This window comes from Corvus brachyrhynchos, unplaced genomic scaffold (genome assembly GCF_000691975.1).
Source record: "Corvus brachyrhynchos isolate BGI_N302 unplaced genomic scaffold, ASM69197v1 scaffold162, whole genome shotgun sequence".
Classification (NCBI taxonomy): domain Eukaryota; kingdom Metazoa; phylum Chordata; class Aves; order Passeriformes; family Corvidae; genus Corvus; species Corvus brachyrhynchos.
Genome location: NW_008236696.1, coordinates 4,487,640 through 4,510,102, shown reverse-complemented (window position 1 = coordinate 4,510,102; position 22,463 = coordinate 4,487,640). Strand labels below are relative to the sequence as shown.

Here is a 22,463-nt window from a genome sequence, read left to right as displayed (position 1 = left end):
AGGAATTTATTACAAGAAAAAAAGTGTGCAAAAGAACTTCCTGTAATTAGGCCATTCTGACCTGTGTAGAACCACACTTTGTTTGAAATTTATAAAAATTATAACTAGTACAAAACCCTGTGGTTGATGTCTCTATGTGAAGCAACAAGTAAAATGAGATTTTTTTCTATTCGAGATAAATGAATATCAGTAAAGGCACATCATCAGAGCTGAAAAAATCTACACATTTGTCCAATATAACTTTAATTTGTCCAACACGTGTCACAAAAGGCACAGTAGGTTTTTTTTTCTTTTACCCATCTCCCTTAGTCATGTTCTGAGTCACTGGGACTCTTAGGAGAGTGCAAAGATTCACGCAGACAGCTCAGAGGAAGTTGTAGGTGACTTTATAATAGTTACCCCTGAGATGCCTGCATGCCTTTGGCTACCAGTGCTTATTAGGGAGTGCTAATTGATCCAAATACAAGTTGTGGATCATGTAGCAAGGCAAGCTGGTAAAAGTGAGAATGTAGAAACACAATGCAAATAGAGCAAGATGAACTGATTTCATGCAGTATCCAGATTTCTAGGGCAAACTTCACCTCACTTGACTTTTGAAGTCACTGGTGTCACCATGTTCCTGCAGTGAGTATTGGTATGAGAAAAAGAAGAAATAGGAGCACACCAGCCGCCGGTGGGGGGGGGGGTTGCTTCATTCTCTGCCCCAAGCAGGCTCCTGCCAAATGCCCAGGGCAGGGAATGCACACGTGGGCAGGAGTGGGTGACGCTCTCCTGCCGCTCATCCCGGCCCCGCACGCCGGGACCGCCCCGGCCGGAGGAGCTGTGCAGGAGCCCTTCGTGGGGCAGAGGTGTTTGGATGCAGCACTAACAGTGACCCCCCGGCCAATCCACCTTGGACGAGAGCCCGTCTGGGGCTCTGCTCGGCCCTGTCTCACTTTCAGCAGGTGCACTGTGGAGACGGCCACACCTCTCCCTTCTGTGCCTTAACATAAAAGACGGAGTTTGGCCTTCAAGAAAGTACTTTCTAAAGAACACAGGACAGGCACTGATTTACAGGGTGTAACCCTCTGCTGGGGCACTTTGCACCAGGTTATCAGAGCGGGAGGGAGATGCAAGAAGCTTTCCCTAGCCTTTAAGAGCCCCAGGTCCCAGGTGCAGAGTGAGCCTGTCCTCCCAGTCAGCCCAGCAGTCTTTTCTCTTTCCACTTTCTCTCCTAACCATCATTTATTTCCTTCTGCGTGAGTTTACAGACGAGAGGCATCGGTCTCCCCCTCTCTCTCCACCTCCTTCTCAGCCATGTGACTGAGCACTCCCTGCATCAAGTGAAACTTTTCAGTCCGCAGGAAAGCTCGGTTTCCTGCGCAGCCGCTCCCCGGGGAGAAGCAGCACCTCTCACGCCCGCAGCCGTGCTGGCCATGGGGAGGAGCGCGCGGCAGCTCATCTCGCTGACCCTCGCCTGTGGTGAGTAACAGCATCGTTTCTACCTGGAAATGGGACATTATGCCAGTTTTGTCTCCTTGCAGTTAGGACAGCACCTAACAGACTCAAAACTTTGAACCGTTTTGTTGCTAACACTAAGGGTGCTTTCAGTAAAGTCCCACTGCTAAGAAATAACCATGACTGCAGTTAATTGCAGCTGGTGTACACTTAATTTGATTTTTCCTCTGTACCTTCCTTGAACTCTCTGGTGGCATAAACTGTGTGTGAAGGAGTCAGTTCAAAGCCATGTTAGAAGCAGACTTTTTTGGCTTTGCTTTTCTTAATTAAAAATAATTTCCAGACCTGCAGAATTAACCAAAAATCCTGAGTGAGACAAGCAGGAAAGAAAAAACTGAGGAAGCATTGCTCAAGTCATTAATTTATCTGCATTGCAAGATGCAGAGCAGGATCGGGAAAGCAGGAGTGAGGCAGGGGCTTGGAAAACACAGGATGGGGTTTCTCTCAATGGCAAGCCTCATCAGAGTCACCATTTGATCCTTAATGCTGCTCTGTGAAAATCTGGGGAGCCACACACACGAAGGACATCTCCCAGTGCTTTAAGGCACTGCTCAACACCTGCAGCAGCACCAAACTTGCCTGGTGAAGAGGGACAGAGTGTGATTTAATCTGTGGAATGACCAAGGGTTTGAGCCGGGTATTGGGTGTGTTTTGCCATCAGCACATGGGGATCGCACAAGGACCAACCCCCATCCCCCTCTCAGTCCATGAGCAGGGAAAGTGCCCAGGGGCTCAACCACGAGCAGCTCCTGCTGTGTCTTTCTGCTTTCCCATGCCTGCTTCATAGCCAAAGGCTGCTGATGTAGCCCCAAAACATATAAATGAAAGGGGAGCAAGATCAGACTGAGAAACAACACTAATAATTCAGTGGTCAGCAATTGCTTTTGACCAGAACTTGTTTTCTCTGATCCTTACCCATTTTTGATCTTTCATTTAATAATTTGTTTTGATGTTTTATTAATGTCACAAAGTCAAGTCTTTCTGTGCAGACAGGGAATTAAACATAATTAGTGCTTAAGGGATAAAGGTCAAATGGGTTGGAGGGAAGCTATGACAGTACTGAAACCTCTCAGAAAATCTTGGTGCTTTTCTAATTCTTCAAGCAAACCAAAGCAGCCAAGGCTGGTGAGAGTGTTTTCAGTGATTACAGGAGCTGGGTCAGGTTTTGTGTCCACTCAGAATTAATCACCTAAGCTATGAGCATTTTGCCTGGCAGCAGAAAGCAGAACAAACCTGCTGGGCAGCTGAACAGATGAGTGTGGTTAGATGAAAAGGGGGAAGAAGTCCTCAGTAAAAGTTTCTATCACACACCCCAGTACAGTCTGAGAAATGGCACAGCCAGGCCATGGCACTGAGCACTCAGCTTCCCACCATAATGCCTGAAAGCAGAGGAGTGATGTTCCTTGTGACCAAAACTTGTCACCAAAGCATGAAAAAGGGAACTCCAGGCCCAGACTGGGAACAGGGAACTTCTGAGAGCTGTGCCGGTCCATTTCTAAGAGTTTTGTTCTGGAGCATTGCATGGAAGCTGCCTGGGCTCACACACAGCCCTCAGCATATGTTACACACAATTTTGATTCTAAAGTGAGACAAGGGGACTGCAGCTGCTTCCTCTGGGAAGATACCCCCCAGGGCATCTTTCCTCAAGCAAAATATTGCTTGTATGAAGTTTTGAGTTGGCTTTATAGGAGGAAAACAGAAGGAAACTACTGGGGGGTGCAGAGCTGCCATTCCTCGTGTTTCTGTGGCCTGTTTTGCTGGCAGAGCCATGAAAGTCTGTGCTGGGGAAGTCGTACTCACTGCTGCTTTCCAAGCGGTGCCAGGCTGCCAGAGAGGAATGTGGCTGTGCTGAGAAGGCACAGGGAAGCCTTTCAGGCCTTAGCTGGAGGGTAGGTCAGGGACCCCATGGGCCCATCCACCCCTTCACACAGCAGAGCCACCAGAACACTTTCAGCAGCCACCCAAACACAGCCAAGGCCAATGGGTGCAGCTGGAGAGTGATCCCTGCCCATCCCTGGGAGCTGATGTGGCCAAATGCCTTTTGGAAAGACCGTCCAAGCCAATGGGTTCAGCGGTGTGGCCATGCACTGGCATAAGCTCCAAAATGCTTGGGAGAGCCTGGAGGAACAGTCTGGTAGTCACCCAGTGAGCAAAAGCCATGGGCCACCCCAAAGATATTTCTGGCTTTACCCTTCAGGTGACCCTGTCAGGCTGAATAGTGAAAAATAATTGGGTTGAAATGACCTTTTGAGGAGTTTTATTTTAAAGCTGTGGGTGGTATTCCAATGGCACTTAAATAATATTTCTCTCCACGTCTGTGTTATCTGGTCAGTAATCAAAACCAATTTGTGAACTGAAAACTAAAAGCTACAGACAATTTAGGACTCGTGTAAACTTAAATATGTGTTGTTTCACAGTCTTACAGGGGAAGAAAGAGTGAAAATTGCAACTTCTTCTTTCTTGTTTTTATCATGCTGATACACTAGGATCAGCTACCCATAACTGGTGTATGGCAACTGCTCTGGCTTTCCCCTGGCCCCAGAGAAGGAGATCAGTTATCTGATAAACAGCTCTGCAGCAGCTGTGCTAAAGTGTAGGGGAAAGGGAGAAAATGAACTAAAGTGTCATATTAAGTGTGCATTTTTAGGTTCATTTTGAGAAAAATCACAAATTTTTTGAGGCTTTTCTACTGTCTCGAGTTGCACTTCTTTGATGATAACAGCTAAAATGGCAGTCAAGTGTGTTCTGTACAGCACAGAGTGCACCCAGGCAATTTTAGGAGTATGGACTATTGACATCTACACTTCTGCTCTTCTCCAACATAGCCATTTTTAAGGGAAAATTGTGGTAAGGGTTAAGATCTGTATATCTGCTCATATGTCTTTTGATTTTTCTTTTGAATTTGATTCAAAACCCAGTAGGTTTTACTATTCTTATTTAGTTTTTATATATCTTAGAATGGTGAGATTTTGTGAATTCAGCTATTATTGAAGACCTCTGTTCATGATAAGGGACAATAAAGAAATAAATTAATAAAGGGAAGAACTTGTGAGATTTCAGCCGTTTTCACTCTAAATGTGCCTTTGGCATTAATCTCTCCTAAAATCCCAATCTCAGCAGCCTGCCTGCCACAAACTTTGACACTGATTCCTGAGAAATTTCTTTGAAAGAACCAGTGTACAGTGAACTCAGACATGTTGAGGCATTCTCTGTGGAGCTGTACTGCTGGGAATATGAGCTGTCTTGGACTTCTGTGTCCCTTCTGTCTCCAAACCGGAGAATTTATCTCTGTCCTCCTGCTAATTTAGGCAGTAATGCATTTCACTACACCTAAATCTTCATGTACATCAAGGAATTCACATATGTCAGTGATTTATGATTTCTTTTATCTTGACCTTGTCTTTCTAGAGTCTTGCTGCATACTCACAAAGACTCGAGCAGAAGAGTTGTGACATTCACCTATTCGATGATGTACTTTCCCACTTTTTGTTCACTTCTGTATTTACATTTAGGAGCCAGATTTTTTTTTCACTTCTGCAAGGGACGTATTTCTGTAAATGTTATTAGGTGGAAGCATAATTTTGGTGCCGTGACTGTTTTCTGATGTGGCCCCTGGATGCTGCCTCCTGATTTTTTTTTTTCTTATTTCTGAAAGCCCATCACTAAGAGGGATGGTCATTGTTGGGGTTCTTTCAGGAGGAAGAACTTCAGGGTTCAAGCTGACATGGCTACCACAAAACAATAAATAAATATCAGGAATTTTCCTGTTCCCAGACTGGTTTCCCAGACTACTGTGAATCACTGTAAAACCATTGCAATGCCTCACTTCCTTCACACACAAACACATCCACTTTCTCTACACTTGTAAGAACACCCATGTCATCTTCCTTAGACCTCGCCAATTTGCTTCCAGCAAATTCTGCTGAACTACTGCCTGCAGGGAATTCTTGTGCTGCCTGGGACTTGTGCAAGGTCTGGGTCCTCAGTGTGTGGAGAGCTGGGAGCCAATGTGCTCCCACTGGAACGGGAATACTCAGAGGTGTGAAACCTGGGGGAGTGGTGCCAAGCTGTGGATAGTCCTACAGGGTGTCTGCTTTCACTCTCCTATCATGAGTGGAGCCAAATGAAGGATGAAATTGTGTCACCCATTTGATAACAAAACCAGTGCAGTTACGCTGTGATTATCAATGTAAAAGTGAAATATAAAGGTTTCTAGACCGCTGACTTTAGTTTCTTTGCAGCATTTTCCTCCTGCTTTGCTGAAGCGGCCCTGGGGGTCGAACTGTCTCCAGAAACCACATCCTTCCACCAAATGGCTACTTCTGCTCAGCCACTTTCCCTTTTTCATTCTTCACCCCATCAAAGCACCACAGCTCATTTTAACAGCACAGGCCATCTTCAAACAACACCCATGAGCCACAGAACAACTGTGCAGACAACAGAGCAGCTCCAGACTACAGCAGCTCCAGGCCAGCACACAGCAGCCCAAGGAGGAGCAGGTGCCATATCCACGACACCCGCAGACACCACCAGCACAGCCAGCCAGGCCACAGCCCCGGCAATGCTCTCGGTTACAGCTGCAGTGAAGAACACAACCAGCCCTTCTGTGTTCTCCACCAGGCATGGGAGGAGACCACATGTGACCACAGGAATGACAGCAGTGGCCACCAACACCTCCCTGAAACACGAGACAGCAAGTACCCAGGGGACAGCTGCCACCACCACCTCTGCAGCCACCACCACGCAGAAGGGCAGGTGCAGCACGCGCTCTCGGAGACAAACAACAGCCACGGCTGCCACCAGCACGACAACCACCCATGGAGGGACACAAACAGCCCCCACATCCCCTGCCAGGACAGCGAGACCCCGGCCCGGCCCGCAGCCCTCTCCCATCCCCACAGGCACCTACACCCTTTCCGATGGGAACACGACCTGCGTCAAAGCTGTCATGGGTCTGCAGCTGATGGCTCGAAATACACAACAGGTGAGGTGGAAGCTGAGCTTTGTAGTGACTTTCTTCATTAGCTGGAGTTCATTCTTCCTCTTTCCCAGCCATTTTCAGAATTAGCTTCTATGATCAAAACAAGTGGTTTGCTGCCAGTCTAAGGCCCCTCGTGTGCCACAGCATCCCAGCTGCTGTACTTTGGCCTGTGTGATGATGATGCCAGGGGGACGTAAAGGTGCTTTCTTATTTCAGTGATATTTGTGTGGGAGCAATAGTGGGGCAGGAGATCAGCCTGCAGGGTTATTTGTGCTTCCTAGAATGGGAGATCAGTTAAAATCTGTACTGACTTCAGTGAAGAGCTTGACATTGTGAGCTGCAACGAAAGCAAGAAATTGTCAGTTCACAGACTTGGATTCAGAGGTGGGTTGTCCTGATGCTGACGAATGGACAATTTAGGATCACGGGAACTGCCAGGTTCTGAAGAGTTAGTCCCCTCTCCTAGAAGTGATCCACTGAGAATGATTCAGCAAAAGATGGCATACAACCCAAAATGGCAATTGTGTCCCTCAGGCTTAAAGTTTTGTAGCCTCCATTAATACAACACATGCAGCTACATCCTAAGGCTCTGGAGTTCTTATGCTTGAGCCATCCCTGTTACAAATACAAATATTCATGTTTGGTATCTGCATATTTCCAACACGGGATGATTGTCTAATGTTGGTAGAAGTAATTTTCATTCCTCATCCTGGCAGAAGCCAGGCAGGGACCAGGATTCTCAACCTTACCAGACCATAGTGAGATGTTTATAATTATATAAGGTGCTCCTTCTTTATAAATTACTTTATTCGTACTCATCTGACCCTGCTCTGAATCATATCAGTTCACTGAATGAACAGAAAACCAATATTTTCTGCCATCTTAATGCACTGGAACAGCTCGGTGATGTGACAGACAACCACCAGTGCTGATTCACAAGTGGGGAAAGACCCTGGCAGGCAGCAGTTTGGCTGCCACCACCACTGGCCTGTTCATTCAGCCACATAGAGCCTGTCTGGGGGAAAAAAACCAGGCAAATCTCTGCATGTTTTAAAGTTATTAAATCTCTGCATGTTTGTTACTAAATTCCACCCTCTTCTTCATCAGCAGCCCTGCAATGTCTCTTCTCTCTACAGGAGCAGATGGAGTATGTGACTGTCAACCCCAATGCGACACAGGTATCTGGAAGCTGTGGGATGGTGCAGTCTGAGCTGAACTTAACTTTTAGTGGAGGATTTGTAAACTTCACTTTTGTAAAGGTAATTGTTGCATTTAAAGGGAACAAGTGTTTAGGACTGGGGAGCAAGAACTTAGGCTGCCTTTGATCCAGCTTGAGCTGTGGGGAAAGGTGTTTTATCTATCTCTGTGCTTGTTTACCATCTCTATATAAGGCATGGTTACTTCTCTTCTTCCCAACGGGTAGAACCACAGATTAATTCAGGTTGGAAAATACCTCTGGAGGCTGCCTGGTGCAGCATCGTGCTCACAGTACAACTGACTTCAGTGTTAAATCAGGTCTTGTCTGTTTGAACTTTGAGTTTGGAAGTGAAGGATAAGCACAGTGCTCTGCCATCTTCTGAGAGAAAGCTACAGAGAGCAGTGTTAAAGTTGCCCATCAAGCAACTCAAAATCTAGGAATAGCCAAGCAAGATCTGAATCTCGTTTTTACATAGGTAAGTCTCATGGGAGGGAAGGTCAGAGCTGCTGTTTGCATTGGAGTGGCACAGAGGGAAAGGGTTTGGGACTGGAGTCCCTGTGCCAGAACAAGGTGTGCTGGGAGCTCACACTGTCAAGTTGCTCTCAGCCATTTGCTTTCCATAAAAGCCAGCTGGGGTTGTCAAATTCAAAGGACAGCCTGTGCAGTTTTGAGTGCCCAGGAGCCATGACACATCCACAGCTGAAGGAGCCTAATTTCATCTAATTTCTGAGTGGAAAATTCCAAACAAGTGAACTGCAACAATAAAATTGTAGATAAGTGGCCTTAAAGGGAGACCTACAAACACACACAGAAACTTGGTCAAGATGACAGGTTTTGCTTACACAGTGGGAAAATGAGGGTTTTTTCCACATTGTATCTATTAATTCCATGTTCCCCACTGGGACCACATCATCTCTGTGTGTGGCTTAACACAAGCTACCAAGAGTGCTGCAGCTTGTGTAAGCACCAGAGAAAACCCCTGAGTGCAGCCATTCTCTTGCTACCTCAGGCATTTGAAAATTTTGGGAGGCAGCACTATTTATCTGAAAGCTGTAAAGGCTGGGTGATGATGCCTGCAGAGCTAAGACAGAATTAACACTGTGTATAAAGTCGTTAATGGGCAGGGAGGAATGGACAGCAACACAGCACGGGTTGGATCCCATCACACTCTGGGAAGTGTAATGTGCATCAAGGCCATGTCCTGGAGGTTCACAGCAGCTGAGAGCTGCATCTGGCCATCACTGCTGTTTTGTGTCCTTCAATTAATCAAGCTAAATTGTCAGTCTTGCAGCCTGGTTCCAAGCTCAAATTACAGACGATTAAGAAAAGTACAAATGGTTAATCAGTCATTTTCATAGAAAGTCCGAGAGAGAACAGCAAATTATACCCCGCATGTGTCATTAATTCTTGAACAGAGAAAATATTTCAATTAGTAATCATCTTTATTTTAGCTTATGGCAAGAAGTTTTCTAAGAGCTACAGAGGAAAAGTGACGTAAAAAATGAAGGAGCTGTTTTAAAACGAAGGATCGGTTCAGACTGAGTGTTTGCTTGAAATGTGTTTCCTGCAACAAGAGGAACATTTATGGTGTCACAAGAATCCTTAGAGAAAGGCTGGGGATTCAAGTACCCATAAAAGCCCCAGGTTGCAGCAGTGCTAAGGAGAGTGATGTGAACCTTTAGGAGGTGCTTGACCTGTCTTGCCCTGAAAAAGGTGGGTTTTGGCACAGCATTAGACAATCCACCCTCCACTTAAAGATAAGCCTCAAGAGCATAGCAGGGCTCAGCTTGGACTGCTTTGAAATTCAAGTTAATAAGAAATGAGTTTGCTGCTGGCTTTTTGTGTTTGGTCCCTGCAGCCTGTCTCGGTGCTTTGAAGCTGGAGTGCTCCAGCAGTGGCACTTGTGGCTGTCTCTGGTGGGAGAGGAGCTGGCTCAGGCCCCGGGGCTGGGGTGGCAGAGGAGAGGGGCTGGGTCAGTGCTCACCACTCCAGTGGCCTCTCTGAAGGGCTTGAAAAAAAGGAAGTTGTGTAACCAACCCACAAGATGTGAAGTAGGAGCAGGTGTTTTCCCCTAGCAAAGTTTTTAACTGTGGCCAAACAGAAAAAAGCACTGCCACCCAAAAATGGTCATATTTCACCTATTTTTGTCTTTCAGTTGGAAAAATGCTGAGAACCTCTTCTCTGGTATATTTCTTTCTTCAATTTTCCCTCTCCATCCTACCAGTTTTTAACTGGGTGCACAGGAGACATTCATGTCTGCTGCCATTTATCTACCAGCTGCACTCACCAGTCCCTGTGTACACACAGCAGGCATTAAACTGGGTAGCAGGGCTGCTGCTGCATGAGGCATCACATTATACTCCAACACTGCTACCAGGGGGAAGCTCCCTAGAGTGGCTCTCACCCTGTGACACGCCAGGGGAGGGCAGTGTCCAGGCTGCACCAGGGTTTCAAGGCATGCAGGCAGGACACCTGGCTGGAAATTTTGTTCTGTGCTGTTGTCCCAGGTGCTTTCTGTGCCAGCAGTCTTCCTACTTTTGGTTATCACAAGTATCTCATGAGTGTCCAGCTTGAGCAGTTTGTGTAAAATGACACCTGCACGGTCCCATTTCACTGAACTGAGCAGAATTGGTGATGCAGGTGAGAATTGGAAAAGAAAAATACATCCAAGAGAGTTGGTACTTGGATCTCAAAGGTGATGCTTTATCAAGTATTTATTTGGGAATATCTTTATGACCATTTTGCTGTGGTGAGCTGTGTTTCTTTCCCCTGCAGATACATGTATGTATTATGAATAAAGATGTATCTTCTTTTGCAGCAAGCTCCAAGTTACTCTGTCACTAAAATTGAGAGCAGAATACAGTTTTCTTCTGAAGGTCAGTGATTTTACCCTGTCCTAATTTCAGATCAAGCTGTTCTGGGTGTGGGATAAGCTTTCATATCTTTAAAACACTGGATTTTACAAGTATGTGTTTTATCAAGCTTTCAATGTGTCATTCATCTAAATCTTATAGTATAAAAGTGGAAGGGAAGGGACCCAGCTGCAGTCATGTCACTATTATTACATCGTCTTTTTGATCTCAAAAGTTTTCCCTGCCCCACTCTTTTGGAATAGAGATTACTTCAAACCTTGTCTGTTCCTGTGAGAATTCTAACCCCCTCTTGCAGACTCAATTTTGTTAAAATGTGATTTGAGGAAGCATCTGAAATTTTAGCTGCTTTTTCAGACCTAAGCTCAGCTGAGTCACCCATTGATAGTTAATGCACTCATTTAAACATGTAAGAAGAGTAAGTGATAGTTTATGGAGAAAATGTCCACGCTTTAGTAACCACTGGGACCATTTTACCTCAGAAAGATGGTGGTTCCAGTGGAGTTAGTGTGGATTCTCATCTGTCTCTCTCTGGCTTCCAGCTATGCTTTACTATGCAGCCCTAAATGAGAAGCTGTTCACAACAAAGCTGGGGAATTCCTTTAAGTGTGCCAGCAGGCAAACCTTCACCTTGGAGAGGAACTTCCAGATCCTCTTTGTTCATATGCAGCTGCAGGCGTTTGACATTGTCGGTAACCAGTTTGGAAAAGGTGAGTAGGATACTTTTCCACCCTTCCCAGACCTGCATGTCAGCACTCTGGTAGCCCAATGGATGTAATCTGCTAAATTATATCCATACACATGGACTGAACCTACAGCACAACCACAGCTTTGTATCTGTTCCCAAATAATGTAACCTGCCCACTGCTGTTTTCTCAATCTTTCCTGAGTCATTTCCAACACAGTGGTAATACCTATGGAGGATGGAAAAATATCTTTCCCCCCTGAATTCAGCACCTTCTGTTTCACCTTCTTGTTAAAAATGCTTAACTCTACAGCCACAATTTTCTTCTTCATCCATTTTCTCCTGGAACAAGCAGAGGTGTGTTCACCACCAATGCACTGCCCAAACTCTCAGCGTGTAAAGTTCATTTCCAGGTCACTGTTCTCAATATAGTCAGATTTTAGCTATTTTTAAAGGCTCCTGATACTCACATTGTCCCACAATTGCAGCAGCAAAACTGCCAGCTAATAAGGGATATTTATGAATGCAGGATGATATTTTCAGAGCAGCTCTGTCTAGACGTGATGATCGGTGCTTCTGAGGAGGAGCACAACTGGCCCACTCCCAGCTTCAGAATTAAACGTGATGCTCATCTCTTCAGTTTGTCTTTTCTTGGAGAAGTGCCACAAAGAGGCAACCAGGTATCTCAATAAAAGACAAAGACAGACCAGAGAGGGGGATTAAGTGGAACCCTGTGGTCTCTTTCAAGTTCTCCATCTTCTCATTTCTGTGGCTTCCTCTCAGGGCTTTTCCATACAAGAACTCAGGTGCACAGAAGGGCTGACCAGCTCTCCAGCCCTTCAGATGCAGTAATAAAACTGTAAGTAATAAAAAAAGAGAGAATTCTCTTCTGCCACTTGCCTTTCTGTGTGCTCACAAAATACTGCCCCTGTATTCTTCTTTTTACTTTAGATCTGTCCTTTGACTCAGTTTGGTTCTGTTTGACAAATTCTTCTTCGGTTAGGTCACCATTTTGGTTACCTTTTTCATTCTAAAAGGAATATAATGGGAAACATTTGGGGCTTTTTAAAGACATGGTTCTTCTCCACACTGAGAACTTCATCTATGCTGTCAGTCTCATGAAGAATTTTTGCATGGGATAACACTGAGCTGGAAGAACGCATGGGATCCCATCTGGTCCCCTCATTCCCATTCAAATGTGTACAATGAATGATCTTAGTTATGGGACTAGGTATGGCCTCACCTCACCTGAGAAGGATGCTCTCTGTCTCTCCCTCTCTCTCTCCCTCCAAGTCAGACTAATCTCTGCTAGTCAATGCCATATACAAATTTAAATTAGTTTTGCTCTTAGTCAGAGAGCTGAGAAAGCAGCTCCCACCTCTGAAATAATTCCCCTGTGGCTACAAAACAGTCATGAAACTGTTGTGTGTTGGCTGCATATGCAGATTCTGAAGGAGAAAATCCCCAGTGAAGGAATGACTAAACACATCACCAGCCTTCTACCTTCGGGTGTCTTGAGACTGATAGTTTCACTTCTGTTGCTCCTGATTTGCTTATCTTTAAATGGGGAAGAAAAAACAGTAATGGTCACTGGTTTCAAGTTCTTTACAATTTTGTACTGTGTGCAGCAGTGTTTATCAATAGCTTGATCTCTTTGAGTCTGGAAATCTGTAAAAGGGCCTTCTGTTCTTCAGTGCATCAGAAACAATTCCTAGAGTTCATTCCTTCATTCCCAATGTTTCATCAAAACAAAATGACCAATTCAAACATCTCTGGCTTTCACAACACTTAGATGCAAATACTTTTCCGCTCATTTAACAGCAGGTTACATTAACCAGACAGAGCTTTCAAAAGGCAACCTCTAGTTGAATGCTCATGCCTTTGGCTTTGTGGCATTGCATCACCGTCTGGATTAGAGCAGAAGAGGATCAGACTTTGGGAAGAGCCATGTGGAGGCTCTGGAGCTGTGCCACGATGTCATGCACTCCACATGTTCCTTGGGCTCACTGCCCACTGTCAGTGAAAAGATTTCCGTGGGGGAAAAGCCCAAGCGAAGCTACAACTTGTGCCAGCATAGTCATGGAATAACACTCGAGGCTTTAATCTCAGAGTGCTGTTGAAACCTGCCTCGGAACAGTCACAGGGAGTGAGAGGGGCACAGGGTGTGGGATCTCCCTCATATCCTGGCTATAAACTGGATTTACTGCTGAGCTGGGATGTACTGTGGGGTTTAGCTGACCAAGCTGCCCTTAGAGAACAGTTTGCTCTGCAGGTGCTACTCACAGCAGCATGACAAAGGTCTGTCTTTCCCCAGAGTCCGAGGAAGGACCATTCCTGTAGATCTGATGGAAGATATAGGTCTGATCTGATTCTGGGATAACACATTAGTGGTCATTCCCAGACACTGCCTTCACTCCCAGGGCTACACTTGTATTTTGAATTTGAGACTGATCCTGCCATTGTTACTGGCAAAATTTTCCATTTCTGTCAGTGGCCCACGTGGTGTGGTCTCTCCATAGGAAAGCCGCCAATTTACCTCAGTCTAGACGTTCGCTTTTAACTAATGAGTTTCTGTTTAATCAGAGGATGACTTGAATATTCATTTGGGTAGGAACTGGCTGAGGAAGTCAGGATTTGCCCTCTCTGTAGCTAAGAGGTATGTTTGGAGTGATATCTTTGGATGGTCCTCCAAATATTTGATTTGTGTCAGAACCTTTTCTGATATCATCATATGTACAACAAAATTACAATAGTACTACTAAAGCAACTCCCTGGACTATGGCCAAGGCTTCTGCCTCCCTAATCTCTGGATGTTCTGAGTTAATCACCATTATCCACAATTACTTTGAATTAAACAGAGAGAACAATTGGAATTTGATTTTTCTTAGGAAACACTGACTTAACAAGGATCCTTGCTGCACTGATGATGTGCTGGACTATGGGCTTCTGTCTCTGGCCTGATTCTTTTCACTGGGAAGAAGCAATCAGATGTCACACAGAGCAGTTTTCAACCATGTGTCTTGTGCTTTATTTTCAGACTGGCACTTTGTATTGTGATGTTCCCCATCTGCTTTTGGCAAGAAACCTCCTGCTGTGTGTGTGGTGAAACAATTCTGTAGACATGAGGGAGCAGAGCAACTTTAGGGAAGTATGGAGCTACTGCAGAAGGGGCAAGGACGGTTTTCTTGAGATAAGGCTCACCACAGATTAAAAATGTAGTAGGTATAGCTCAGGAAAAAGAAAGGGAAAAAAAAAGAAAGCAAGGGTTTGAGAACTTCTGGCTTGTATTTGCCAACTCTTCTGGAATACAGATGTACAGTCTAGGAGTATGGTGTTCTGCTATAACATTCTCTGATCTCCTTTTCTTTTCAGAAGAAGAATGTTTTCCTGATAGAAACAGCAAAGCAGCTCCCATTGCAGTGTGCCTGAGTATCCTGGGATTGTTTGTCATTGTGCTTGCCACCTTCCTGATCTCCAGAAGAAAGCCACGTAGAGGATACGAACGCATCTGAGGTGCACTTGTACTTCCAAATGTGTGCAGCAAGCAGAGAAGTCACAGAAGTTTTTGTTTCTGCCTGGCAATCTCCCTGCCCTGAAGCCACATTTTTAAGTGAGATGACACCATGTGTTTACAGCTAATGAATGTTTCTGGAAGGAGTTTCTTTAAGGTGGGAAGGACTTTCTACTTTAGGCTATTCTTAGCATCTAATTTAGATGTATTCCAGATGACAAAAATGAGGACCCAATTTCTCTGTGTTATCAACAAAGGAGGTCATTCAGATCACCTAAGCCAGATTCCTAAAAATAGCTTAAAGCAAGCAGGATCACTATCCCCCAGAAAATCCGTCAGGTTTGTTAATGACAGTGTTTAGATTTATTAAAATATAGAAGTCTGATCTTCAGGTGAATAAACCAGAGGCCCACAGCTACAGACAGCCCTGCTAAGTAAGAGCTCACTGAAAGCTTTTTTAGGAACACGGTGCACGCCAAAATCTCAGGTGAAGTGTCAGTGTGACTCCACTCACAAGCAAGTTCTCACCAGTCCTACAACACAGTCACACTTCCTAAGTGCTTGGGGTTTTCTTACTAAGCCCTTTGCAAAGACACAGTGGTAATTGTGACTCTTATGCTGGAGCTTAATATATCATGGTCTTGTGAGAGCTCAGGAATCCCTCATATCCTGTTCAGACATGGACCTGTCACAGTGACCACAATGAGCCCAGGAAATGCCTCTCTACTGGGGCAGCATGGTGGTCTCTTAATCCAGGAAGATGCCACACTCACTGGAAATGCCTGGGATTAAGTAACCACCATTGGGGCAGACCTGCACAAGGTCCATGAGGAATGGAAATCCACTGATTCTGTATGGTCAAGGCTTCTGTGGGAAATAAAAGCTTGCACAGGCCTTGGACAAACTCAGCTCAAAAGTGAGTGTTCTCCAGTGTGCTCACAGCTGAGCAGCTGGGTTTTCATATGGAATTAATGTGGAGTTGCTTTAAAGCACACTGATACACTCTGTAGTCTATTTCCTGCTAAACCAATGATGAAGGCATGAGAACAGTAATTGCTTTCAAGATTTAAGTCCAGCTCACGTTCTTCGTTATAACAAGGAAAAGCTGCTTGTCACAGAAGATTTACAAAGCTGAACATAGGCACAAATGTGCACATAAACACACACATACACGTGCACATGCCATACAATCTGCTCACTGAAGCAAATTACATCAAGATGATAAGAAATTATGTATAAAAACATTTGCAAAAGAGAAGATCATACTAAATAAGAGCACATTTCCCCCAAGAAGTTAGGGTAATGGCTTAAATTTTACTAATAAAAGTTTGTTCTGGAAAAGGACTGTGGAAGGGCACTCATTAAACAAAAGAAAGACTGAATTCATATGCAAAAATGCCTTGACAATTTAATCTTTATCTAAGCAAAAGTGGAAATGCTGGGCGCTAATTTAATTTCCATGAATAGTGGCCCAAATCCTGCGCAGTTATCAATGGTGATGGAACCTCACTGGATTTTCACTCTGTAAAACTGATGGTTATGTCTTGTCAGATATTCCCTTAAGTATTTTAAAAATACTTTTGATATTTTACTAGTATTTAACCATTGCAAGTTTACTTATTTAAATGTAGAAAGAAAAGAAAAGAAATCCTTCCATTCCACGAATTAATTAGAGATGTTGGTCTGTGTGAAGTAGGAAACATGGCCATACTGTTCTATAATCAATATAATATGTAGCAGTGGAAGTAATTAACATTCTCTAGAAATGTTCCCTTTGAGTCTGAATGAACCAATAAATAAGAAAGATAAAGACAATTTTGAAGCACTTTTACACTTGGAGAAACATGAGAACAAAGAACCAGCTGTGAGCACAGGAACAGCTGAATACATTTATAAGGTGAAACGGCACAAGAAATGGGACACCAAACTTTCAAACCTTGAATACAGACACAGCGATTTGAACTATATTCAGTTGAATACTCAAATTGAAATGTAAGTATTTCAATTACTGTTTTGTAAAGGGCTCCAGCACTGTTCATAATGGTTAGTGAGCTTTATCGAGCTCATTTTCCCTTCCTCCTTCCCCCCCTTAGCAGACAAGCAGCCACTGGACTCAGATCTTGGGCCTAATAAGATCCCTCTAATTCTCAGGGTTACTTAATACTATGAATCTGTTGTATAGAAAGCAGATTTTTATACTCAATTAAAGCATTCACTTTTTTTAAAAAAATGGGATGTCTGGGAGGAAAGGTAAATGTATGAAGAGCTTCCATTTGAAAATGAGCCTGTGCCTGCAGTAGGGATGTCACTGTCCCAGGCTGCTACATGTGGACATTTTAACAACAAAAGCTGCCTAAAAAGCTCAGCACATGGTCTGACCCTAAGCTGTTCTGCCCAGGGATCAGTAGACATCTTCCCCTTGTCAAAGGCAGGTCCCATTTCACACGTTCTTTGGACTGTTCAGTTGCGTGATCTGTGTTACTTCTACTGGCACGGATACAGCATTTGCTTGTTCTGTTCTGAAAATTTGCTTTATGTTAATATTCAGTCTTTTAAAAAAGTTTGATATCAGCATGAGTACAGAAAGGAGTTACTAATGACTGCTAATTCTGTGTTTAATATTGTGACGCCTGGCATTTTCACCAGTGATGCACAATTAATGTTTTTCCCCATAGTTTTTTTTCTTTCTACAGGGAATCAACCTGTTGGTATTGAACAATGTTTGGATTCAGATTTACCTGATTTGTTCTTATGCTTTTTCTTGCTATTTTTTGTTTGCTATTTTTATGAAGCTGCATTCTGCCATCTGTACATGAACGATACTCTGGGCTTGCTCTAACTGGCACAGGTGAAGTGCACGTGGTGCAAACCAATGAAACAACTGGATGCTCCCAGGAAATGCTGCCAACATGCAGCAAAATTCATCCAATGGAGTTAGTGCTTGATAGTAGTAAAGTATCCATTGGAGAACTCGTTACTGCATCAGGAGATCCCAGCCTGGAAGTGCACCATTTTCCCAGCTGTGGCCCAGCCTGCCTCCCGTCACCTCCATCCCTGATCCCAAAACCCAACCAGCCTGCAGCAGGGATGTGTGTCAGCACAGCAGCATAGCAAGGAGTATTGCGTCTTCAAATTCAACGCTGAATTAGAATCAGACAGCCCAGCTGCTCCCTGAGCTGCCATGTGCAGCTTTACAAGCCAATGCCTGTATTTATTTTCTGCCAGAATTTAGGAATATATTTAGCTGGTACTTTTTTATCTAATGGAGTGGTTTTGAGGTCTTCCTCTCATTGGGAAGACTCTAGAGGGGTAATTGGTCTTGGGTGTTGCTAGACTTGCTCTTTTAAACTTCTTGTCTGAAGAAACATCTTGAGCAAAAAGTCCCTAAAAGAACACCATACAAAAAGAGGATATTTGGTAAACTACTTGCACGCTAGGTGGGCCATAGCGGTTATACTGTGGGTAGCAGGGCAGTTTTGTCTGCTGTGGGAGGAGACAAGGCTGCAGCTGGGTCCCAGAGTGACTCAGCAGCCCCAGCTCACTTCTTTCCCCAGTTGCAGACTCAGATCAATCCAACCTTGAACCAGAAGGTGCTGATCAGGATGATGTGGTGCATTGATGGTGTGATGCATCCACCAGGGAAGCAAAGCTTAACTTCTGTGCAAGCATGTGCTGGTCAGGAGGCAGTGGGGCCATCCCAGGGACTAGGACGTGGGCACATCCTCACATCTCCATATCCTGAGGGCTCCCTGGTCCTCTGTTGCAGCTCTCATGCCAGACCATCCCTTGTGATCTCTCATACACCCAAGACAGAATGGGTGCATCCCCAGAGCACGATGATGTCACACTTAGACAAGTCACTGAGGAGTTTATAAAGCAAGGTTTAATTTCTTTCAGTCCATTTTGTTCTCTGATGGACAAGCCCAAGTTAAGAAACACCTGTTAATTCAGTTGAAAGTGGAAGGGAGATTAGATTGGCATCTTGAGTGTCTGAACGTGGCTTGGCTGATCACTTCCAGCTTGCTATAATGTATAGCTGCTAAAAATAACTTGCTATGAGAAGAAAGATATGCTCTTTATTTTTCTATTATTGGTGTTTCTATAATAAAGGCTGTATTTAGTCATTACAGTGTGCATTGCTGTGCAATGATTTAACTCTGAAATGGCTGAGTGAGTCTCACATGTTGTGCTCTTCATGAAGCAAAGGTTGTTAGATGGACTGCAGGAAAGCAGAAGACATGGTAAAGATGGGGAAGAAAAACCAATCTCTCTGCTGCCAGCAGCTGCTTGAGGAACTTGGCTGTTGGAGAAGGGCCAGGGAGGGCAGCAGAGGGGTCATAACTTCCCTCAGGAATAAAATACCAGAATTATGCTTCACTTCATTTCTGGTGTCAGTGCACATTCCTACATGATAGATAATTTAATGTCACAAGCTGAAAACTTTGCAAGCCCCTTGATTTGTCCTTCAGAAGAAAATCAGGGCTGCCTGGAGAGCAGGGGCAGTTTGCTCTGCCCTTTGGCACTTGCTTGGCCTGGTACAATGTTAAATTTGGTGCCAGGTTTGCACCTATTTAAGTAGGCAAGATTCCTCACTTGTTCCTATTTTAGAAGCTGGGCTGGTAAATACACACTTGTGTATGTGATGTAGGCCCTCAAAGGCTGCTGGTGTCTCAAAATTCTCTCTTTCTTGACAAGGTTTAGTGGCAGATGGAGGGAGAGTCAACCATTTTTACTTAAAGGCAAAAAGTCCCCATCTATGAGTCATACCCTGGACTGTCCCAGAGGCCCAAACATTTGGAATTCGTTGAAGAAACCTAACACATCAGAGTGTTTAGAAGAAAACAGAATGAGTATTTTTTAAAGTATCAATTTGAGCAAAATAACAAGCGTGAGAAGAGGAAGATTTCTATGGAGTTAACCCTCTGTGACTAAGGTGATAAGACACTTGGACACTACACTTCCCTCATGTCCAGGGCTGTGGCCATTGCATGCCAACAAGACGGGTATGTGGGTCTGAAGTTTATCTGCCACAGCAACATAACACTGCTGGGCTTTCATCAGCATCTGGGCTTTCCAAGCTTTTTTTATGTCACTAAACATAAGTTTCTCTTTTTCTGCGAGTCTTACTGCCTATGGAATTGGTAGATCTCAAGTACTTTATTAAATTATAAACTAATTGACTCAGTTCCTAACTTAGCTCTTTCTTCACAATTTTAAAGAGGAGCAGGTTGCATTTCCAACATGCAGAAAAACAAAGTAAATGGCTGTTGGGAAAAAGAAAAGTGTTCAATCTGAGTCAGAACATCTGTGTTTATTAGAGACACAGATCTTGGTTTTGAACCTTGGTTTTACTGAGGCTTTCCTATATCACAAAAACGTTTGAAGACTATGAATCATGAGTCCAGCCAATGTTTAACCTCATTTTACCATGGAATCACTTTTTTATCATTGGGTCAAGGAAAATGACTTCATATTTCATATTATATTTTTCACAATCTGCTCCAGGAAAAAATTGTTACAAGAAAACTACTCGAATTATTAATCAAAGCAGCTTTCAAAATATGTCCAGCTTCCACAATAAAATTTAAAAATAAATGTCGCCAACCCAACCTATCCTACCTACATCAGTAGGTTCACCTGAGTGCTTCTGTCTGTGGATGTGCACATCAAACATACTGCTGGTATCAGTGAGGAAATTATTATTTCTGCATTTAAGCTTTATTACATTGCACTTTCAAACATCTGTGTGTACAGTCTGGTGATTCCACTTGACTTTGCAAGCCCTAAAAGCCCTGCTGGCAGGATGCCTCCACCAAGAGTAGATTTGCAATATAAATGAGTTTGCCACTTCCATTAGTTCTACTGCTGAAAGCATCAGCTCCTCTGCCACCTTTGATTTATTTACTGTAAAATATCTGCAGCTCTCCCCAATGTCCAACAGCTAAACTACATAAAATGCTGCCATCTTGTGTTTAGAGACAAATTAAACCTGACATTTAAAAAATCTGGGTTCCGAGAGGCGAAGTAGGATCTACACTGTCAGCATCTTACGTTGAAGAAGATTGGAGTGAATGGATTATGGAAAAGTGGAAGCTTCACTTAATAATTTAGTTTTTAAAATCTCATCCTTAGAGCAAATGCTGATCCCTCTTGCAGTCAGGTGCAAGGGACAATTGCCCCAAGCTGATCTGGTGTCTGTTTAACCTGCTTGAACCACCCAGTCCCTAGTGTGAGGGGTCACCATGGAGAAGTAAAAATAGCAACAGTGGAGCAAGCAGAGATTGCCTGCATACTGGAGATGCTCTTCATATAAGAAACAGTTCACGCTTCAGAGTATGGAGAACACGTAAGACATTAAACACTGCCCCTATTGCAATTGATAGATTGTGTATTCCTGTTGTGAAAAAGCACGGCTGCTTTGCTATTTGTAAACAAGTGGAAATACTTATTTTGACTGTGCTGGGGCTGAGCAGGTTTAGCCCCGGGTGGGCTTTAGACTGATGGATATCGGGAAGAAGTTCTTCCCTGTGAGGGTGGTGGTGAGGCCCTGGCGCAGGCTACCCAGAGCAGCTGTGGATGCCCCGTCCCTGGAAGTGTTCCAGGCCAGGTTGGATGGGATTGTCTGCAACCTGGGCTAGTGGAACATGTCCCTGCTCAAGGCAAAGGGGTTGCAACGAGATGAGCTTTAAGTTCCTTTCCAACCCAAATCTTCTGTGGCTCTGTGACCTGTGTGATAAATGTGTGAATGATAAATGTTGTCTTCCGCATATATGATTTTAACATTTATAAGTGACAATGTACTATGTAGAAATAGTGTTAAGGTAAAATGTAGTTAAGTAGTTAAGAGATTAAGGTAAATTGTAACTTCGAAATAGTTGTAATATGTTAAGAAATGTATTAATAAACACATGGTAATAAGTATCTTTTGAGTTGAGAAACTACAGAGCCAAGGAACCAAGATATCTTAGAGAAACAAAGAAGATAAACCATATCCATCCCAGGAAAATTGTTATCTCATCAAAACTCACACCTCCCAAGGAAACTGTCAGCTACAAATTAGGCTGGAGACTGGGGAGGCACCGGAGAGAGGGTGCCTCTCTTCAGTTCTGAAGCGATCCAGAGGACTGAAGCGGCGTCGTGTTGGTGGAAGGGTCAGAAACCGGAGGGGGGAAAGTTGAATGAAGTGTAAATTACTTTCTGGGCTTAATGAATATGTAACAGTTTAAGAGAGTACTGAAGTCCACAGTAAAATGAATGGAGGGCGCCTCTGGCAATATTGCTAAGCGCCCCTGCGCTGTGATATGCCTTTGTTCTACTAATAAATGTTTAATATTATATTGCTAAAAATTTAGCTTTTGAACTCATTTTTTTTTTCACCTGCAAAGCTCCAAAGCCTGAGGGAGCGGAACGGATCCTGACGGCTCTCTGATCCCACCGCTGTGTGACCTCCTCCAGCCGCGCGAGGCGGTTCCGATGCAGGATCTGGGCCTGGGCACAGGGATATTGTGTTACCCGAGCGTGCCCGCGTCCTTCCCAACAACCCTCACGTTTGTGTGTCGCTGTCCTATTACAACACCAGATGTCATTCCTGAAGGACCACGCTCAGCTGAGTCCGTGCACCCACAGGGCCGACAGTCCTTCCGAAGCGTCCATCGTTTCACATTTAAATGAAATGTAATCAATCTGCCCTCTCAGCGCCCTTTCTCGGTGTCACCCAGCCC

The 22,463-nt window shown here is 44.2% G+C and overlaps 2 protein-coding genes across 2 annotated transcripts in view; both read left to right on the top strand.

Moving 5' to 3' along the window:
• The first annotated feature begins 2 nt into the window (after window positions 1–2).
• On the top strand, window positions 3–18,871 carry LAMP3 (lysosomal associated membrane protein 3). Its single transcript, XM_017726954.1, has 6 exons — window positions 3–1,461; window positions 5,739–6,481; window positions 7,615–7,737; window positions 10,495–10,552; window positions 11,089–11,256; window positions 14,604–18,871. Exons 1-6 carry the CDS (start codon window positions 1,416–1,418, stop codon window positions 14,741–14,743), a joined length of 1,278 nt encoding a protein of 425 aa, XP_017582443.1. The 5' UTR covers window positions 3–1,415; the 3' UTR covers window positions 14,744–18,871.
• Window positions 18,872–22,306: 3,435 nt separating this feature from the next.
• Window positions 22,307–22,463, top strand: part of MCCC1 (methylcrotonoyl-CoA carboxylase 1) — a 20,477-nt gene continuing 20,320 nt past the window's right edge. The window contains exon 1 of the mRNA XM_017726953.1: window positions 22,307–22,416. Coding sequence (XP_017582442.1) covers window positions 22,322–22,416 — 95 coding nt within the window. The 5' untranslated portion in view covers window positions 22,307–22,321. The remainder of the gene's footprint in view (window positions 22,417–22,463) is intronic.

What these genes read in the sequence shown, in the direction of transcription:
- LAMP3 (XM_017726954.1), top strand. Translation starts at nt 1,416, where the DNA reads ATGGGGAGGAGCGCGCGGCAGCTCATCTCGCTGACCCTCGCCTGTG. An exon ending in TAAACTTCACTTTTGTAAAG is followed by an intron (nt 7,738 to 10,494) that starts GTAATTGTTGCA and finishes CTTCTTTTGCAG; the next exon opens with CAAGCTCCAAGTTACTCTGT. An exon ending in AATACAGTTTTCTTCTGAAG is followed by an intron (nt 10,553 to 11,088) that starts GTCAGTGATTTT and finishes TCTGGCTTCCAG; the next exon opens with CTATGCTTTACTATGCAGCC.